Raw genomic sequence first — 6,000 nt, 5'->3', positions numbered from 1 at the left:
CAATGTTTCAGGTTCACACAATCTCATGTTTGTCACAAAAGGATGTGACATCTTTTAAAAGCGAGTCAAAACCTTCAAGTTGATACCTTTGTAATTTTGCTTGTGTTGTTTAAACTAAGCTGACCACATTCAATATATTTTTGATCCATTCTTTGGAGAACTTGGCACAATATGTTACTAATATGTATTTAAAAAATGAATTCGGTTGTTTAATTAGAACTAGTTCTTTATAATTGGGTTGTTTTATTATAACTTGATTGTTTAATTTGGGTTGTTTAATGAGAATTTTGTTTTAAAATTGAGTGGATTCACCCTACGATGCAGTTGTCATTATCAAGGGTGCCGGATCCTCATAGCTTGGAATTGTGGTTAAAGGCACAACATTTTATTAACTTGTAGTACTGCTTTTACAATTTATATTTATAAATAGATGCATATAAGTTAATGTTTTACTCCTTAGGTAGATGGAGAAATAAGGCAAAAAGGATCAACAGAGGATATGATTTTCAAGATCCTGTATTTGATCAGTCATATTAGTAGTATTATGACACTTCTAGAAGGCGATGCTATACTTGGTGGGAAACATTATACTGCTGATTCTCAAAGCTAACATTTATACCATTATTTTAATGTGGTCGAACATACAGATGGGCAGGAACCCCATGAAGGTGTGCATTACTGGTCTCTTGGATGTGCACTTCGTTGTTGTAAGACGTCAAAAGTCAATATGGAAGTCCTGAGTTCAAGCGCGTTTGGTTGTCTGCATTTGACTTAATTGTGTAAGTTTATAAACGCAACTTTAACAGTTGCATTTGCTTCTAGCATTCTAAATTTGGATGATAATAATTAACAAGCCCTTGAAGCATTTAGTTGCTACAAAATATATTATATAAGAACCACACAAATCATAATCTAACCTAACAATGTTTATATGATCTATCAACATATTTAGTTCCAAATTCTATGTTGTTCCTATGGTCATCAAACATAATATTCAAAAACTCTAATTTGAAACTTGTTTATGTAACAAACAATATCGTAAACCGAACGCATCCACAATGAATGAGTCAAGGGCAAACGTAGCTAATGAGTTAACAACAACCAAATCTTAGAAAACCCAAATTAAGATCTCAAGAAACACAAGTCACTTACTTTTGACCAAATGGATGATATCATAACAGAAAACTTCATAATTTATTAAGCATTTTGAAACCGAAATTAGAACTTTTGTATAAAGTCGATTATGTGTTTGTTGATCTCATCAGCCCTCTCTTGGTTAATGAAGTGGGCTACACCTTCCATCACCACAACTTCTTCCAATAATGGAACATCCTTCTTGAAACCGCCACTGTTTATGTAGTCCTTGACACCCGGCATATTATAGGCAACGTCCATGTCTCCAGCCACAAATTTTGTTGGCACCATAACTTTAGCACCCCTCAATAGTGAAGTTAGTTCCCAGCTCCTGCGGTTATGTAATCAAAATCAAATACATAATGCCCAGTTCTAGTGTTGGTGATTTTAATGTTATATATAGCCAGGATAAGCTTAAAACCAAAATAAAATAAGAATAAATATTGACTCGAGTTAAGAGGTGTGAACTATGAAGTACACGCTAGGTCATTACTTAACTATCAGATTGAACTTTTTTAAGTACCCTGTAATATTTCAGTATGACAATGTCCAACACGATTCCTAGAGTTATTCAGCCCCTACGAATCCCTAAACATGCATTTAATTTGTTACTTACAAATGAAGAGCTCGGTAATAGTTGATTCCACCGGCAAGTCCACCAGCTTTCTCATGTTGGCTAGCATAGTATTCGATGTCTTCTTCTGACAACCAAGGTGGTAAGGTCACCGGGACGCCAGGTGGAGAATGTAAAAATCCTTTACCTTTAGGTAAAAAAAGTGGTCCCAGATCTCGTAATGTCAAGAACTTTTTCATGAATGTTTGATAACTCATATTAGCAATCTCAGATTCAATGTCACCCGGTTTCTACATTTATAAACACACATCAATAGTCACAAGAAACCAAAGTTTACTTATTCACCAAATCATATGAACAACAACAACAATAATAAATGATACCTGAAATCTGGTCATGTAGTGATCATCTCCGTACTCGAGTCTTAGCAACTGAGCCAGGTCTCCATTTGGGTTCCAGGGAAGAAACACTACGCTAAGGTTAACCAAAGCCTTGACTCTATCGGGCCGAAACATACACAAGTACCAAGCAATAATCGCACCCCAGTCATGACCCACAACAAAAACCTTTTCATCTTCGTTTGTGATTGCATCAAGTAGCCCAATCAGGTCGCCCACCACATGAGGAATGGTGAACTTGGTGTGGTCATTGATAGGTGCACCCATAGTCTGACCATAGCTGCGAAGGTCTGGTGCCACTGCTCGGTAACCATGGTCCGCCAGATACACAATCTGGTGGCGCCAAGAGTACCAAAGCTCGGGGAATCCATGAATGAACAAGACTATTGGACCTTCACCCTTTTCGGCTACGTGCATGTTTAGCTCATTGACTTGTATGATCTTGTGTTGTATCCCCTCCATCTTCTTGTTTCTGGGTAAAAAAAAATTGAACATTTTGCTCCATGTGAGTCACCTCAGGTTTTATGCATTACTTGAGTAAAGATTATGCCTCCACGTCATAGTACCATGAAAGAAGACAAAGGTAGCATTGGTTTATAGAAATATGGGAGGTGCAACCAACTATGCACTCTAATTCTAAACAACACCACCCACATGGCAAAAGGAAACTAAAAAAGAAAAAGGAGCCTTTTTGGATTCAATTGTCTATTCAACTAATTTAATCAATTTTCTCTGTTTGAAATTTTGGTTTTACTCAAATCATTGTTTCTCGGTCTCTTTTCATTTGAAATAATTTGATTATGGGTTGGTTACTTAATTGAGCTGGGTTGAACAGTTGAAACAAAGTCATGTCTATATGAATTTCCTATCTAATATCATCTTAGTTGAACTGGTTGTTTTCTAAACCATAACCTGCGGTGATTGCTTTTCTTTCCAACTGTTTTAAGACTAAAAAGTAAATCGTTTATGCAATTGTTGCACAAGCACTTTTCAAAGATTGCTTGACATCGTTCGTCCACTTAGATTGATATTAGAATAAGCAATTAAACAAAAAGTGTAATACTGACCACATGTTTTTTGTGGATATGATACTCTGCTTAATGTAGCTTTATAGTTTAATTAGCTTTTTGAATGACTAAAACGAGAGTAATCAAAAGGTTCACTTTGATTATTGAATAATGATTCATAGCGTACAATACTTGAGATCTAAACGATCTCTTAAATAAGATAGATGACAAACCAGAAATAAAAACTCCTAAAGACTAGGTAAATATAACAGTAGACAAACGGCTTTGTTTTGAATAAAATTAAAGCGTAATGCGGGAGACTTGGTTGATAATAGCATGCATGTGCATGAGTGACTTGCGCTGCAAATGGAGTTAGGATCATTATTATATAATGCAAACAAGAAGTTTGGTGCCGCAAAGTCCCGATTGGGCAATATTGCGGCGCCGTATTAGTCTTGGTCTGTTTTAGTTTTGGTCCGTAACAAACGTAACGAAAACCTATCGAATGTAAGTTTTGTTTTGTTTTAGTTTCGATACTGTAACTAACATGATGGAAACTGACTGAATTCGAGTAGACTCAACACGTTTTCTTTTAGTACTAGAATTGTAACAAACGTAACGAAAATCGACAAAATGCTGAGTTATTTTGTTTTAGTTCTAGTATTGTCACGAATGTGACATAAACCAACCTAATTTGTGTAGACTCATTTGCTTTCATGCCCGTGATCAATAACGATCGGGTTCACCAAAGCCCAAGTTTTCCGACTGATGCCACCCCATTGGTCCACCTCAAAATTTTTTATTTTGGTTTTAGTTCTTGTACAATAACACATGCAACCGGAACCAACCGAATTCGCGTTGACTGACCGCCTGAACACTTGTGACCGACAACTCTTGGGTTTACTATTGCCCCGACGCAACGCGTCAGGTAAAACACTAGTTTTTTTTAACATTCGGGGCAATTTATTAAGTAAACATCATGAAAATAAAACTTATTTATAAGATTATAGAAATATTCATTTGGTTATTTATACTTTTGAATTTTAATAATTTACATTACATGGAAGGACATGTGTCATAAATTATTGACGAACTAAAACTATAAATTCAAATTAATTAACATTTCTTGGGTCGAATTGAAATTACACGCACCACGTGTTTTGCTTTAAAAAACAATGCCAAAGGATGCAGTGTGTCGCGTCATATTGAAAATCTGATACAACAAAAAAACACTTGTTGCATTCTTGTTGATTGATATTTTTTAAATGTTAACTATTTTGTTTTATCTCCTCCATCTTCTTACTTTTTAATATAAAATTTGAACTATTTATTCACCTGATTCAGCTCAAGTTTTAATATTAATTAGTTTTCTTTTTTTTTTTGACCGGCCAACTTTATTTAAATAACAAGAGACTCGTAAGTAACTAGCATCCAAGATGCACCAAAATGCATCCAAAGATGAACACCAAAATTTCAACAAAACTATTCAAAAAGAGAAAGAGCACCACGCCACCCAATTGAGCCATACTATCTTCCCCCTATTAATTCTTTACCCAAAGGAATGAGAGTCACCGTAATGTCTTCTTTGAGCCTATTGCCCGGGTATTGTTTTCTGCTGAAAATGCATTCATTCCTCACCTTCTATATGCACCAACATGCTATGTGAACAATTGATTGGATTACACTTTTTTTTTTCGGTTGAGTTGATCTTCAAAAAGTTACCTAAATGCATAGATTGGTGGGATCCCACACCAAACACTAATAAAATGCCATAGATCCAAGGCGACATAGCGTGAAATTATGATATGGTTGACTGACCCTAAGGCATCCTCACATAATGGGCACCATTTCGTCTCTTCAAGGCACTCCTTATGCAAGGAACGTCCATAGTAGCAATCATTCCCATCTCTGCCTTCCAAACAAATAAATTGACTTTTAACGACACCCATACATTCCAATCCACAACAAAACCGGAGTATGTCACACTTTCTTTTTGAAATGCTAGCCTGCAAGATTCTAAAGCAAATTCACCACTTCTGTTTAGACTCTAAGCCTAGTTATCCATACCCGATCCCAATACCATTTTCGGGAGTACCTCCAACATATCCCACAACTCTTGTAACTCCATGGATGTGCTCAGTTAGTCAGTTCTCTCGCCCATGACCAGCTCCATCCGTTTATGGATGAACCATAGACAAATTTGGGATTTGCGATTCCAGGTAAGATTAGTCCATGATCATGGGATCATTTTTCTATCAGATAGGAAGGGGTGTAGCACTTTCTCTACGGCTCCGGTGGGTTCCCTTGGTTGAGCCACTGCCTATGAGTCGCTGAATTATTCTTGCCTCATGTACTGTTTTTACCCAAGGCTTTGCTACTTCGGGTCTTTTAAATGAAATACACAAACCCACAATATTAATACTGATCTACAACCGGAGTGATTAATAATGCAAGCAACATAAAATAAACCAAATTTGATACCGGAATATTCGGTTTAATAACGTGCTGTCGGTGCTTGAAACAATTTTTCCTTCTTCATATAAGTTAATAAATACAACACTCATATAGTTTTCTAGTATTCAATATTATATTCAAGTAAATCAGTTTTACGACTTTATCCCATATGCATCACTTATATTGTCTTTCAATGGTGAATAATGCTGGGAATTTCCAGCAAAGTGGTGTGTCTTCTGTCCACATATCCAACCAAAACAATGTGTTTTTTCCCATTACCAATCTTACATTTCATCACCAAATTTAATGGTACATTATGGTCAGAAAAGAGCCCCTCAATTCTTGCAATTGTTCCATACACCGGTTATAACAGATTTGGAAGGGATCGGTTTAATGGGCCAGGTTACTCTATAAAGGGAAACCTATTATCGTT

General features: G+C 36.1%; 1 protein-coding gene across 1 annotated transcript; it reads right to left on the bottom strand.

The window, feature by feature from the left end:
* Positions 1–1,212: 1,212 nt before the first annotated feature.
* On the bottom strand, positions 1,213–2,793 carry LOC143606511 (epoxide hydrolase 1-like). The gene is made up of 3 exons (XM_077082267.1): positions 2,092–2,793; positions 1,751–1,998; positions 1,213–1,465 (listed from the first exon to the last, which is right to left on the bottom strand). Exons 1-3 carry the CDS (start codon positions 2,599–2,601, stop codon positions 1,219–1,221), a joined length of 1,005 nt encoding a protein of 334 aa, XP_076938382.1. The 5' UTR covers positions 2,602–2,793; the 3' UTR covers positions 1,213–1,218.
* Between the last annotated feature and the right edge of the window lie 3,207 nt (positions 2,794–6,000).

The sequence above is a fragment of the Bidens hawaiensis genome, unplaced genomic scaffold (genome assembly GCF_021521415.1).
Source record: "Bidens hawaiensis isolate Kalapana, Puna unplaced genomic scaffold, B.hawaiensis_p1.1 tig00002123_1, whole genome shotgun sequence".
NCBI classification, from domain to species: domain Eukaryota; kingdom Viridiplantae; phylum Streptophyta; class Magnoliopsida; order Asterales; family Asteraceae; genus Bidens; species Bidens hawaiensis.
The sequence above is the reverse complement of the archived record's forward strand: the minus strand, read 5'-3'. Positions and strand labels throughout refer to the sequence as shown.

What these genes read in the sequence shown, in the direction of transcription:
- LOC143606511 (XM_077082267.1), bottom strand. Translation starts at nt 2,601, where the DNA reads ATGTTCAATTTTTTTTTACCCAGAAACAAGAAGATGGAGGGGATACAA. An exon ending in ACTACATGACCAGATTTCAG is followed by an intron (nt 1,999 to 2,091) that starts GTATCATTTATT and finishes TTATAAATGTAG; the next exon opens with AAACCGGGTGACATTGAATC. An exon ending in TATTACCGAGCTCTTCATTT is followed by an intron (nt 1,466 to 1,750) that starts GTAAGTAACAAA and finishes ACATAACCGCAG; the next exon opens with GAGCTGGGAACTAACTTCAC.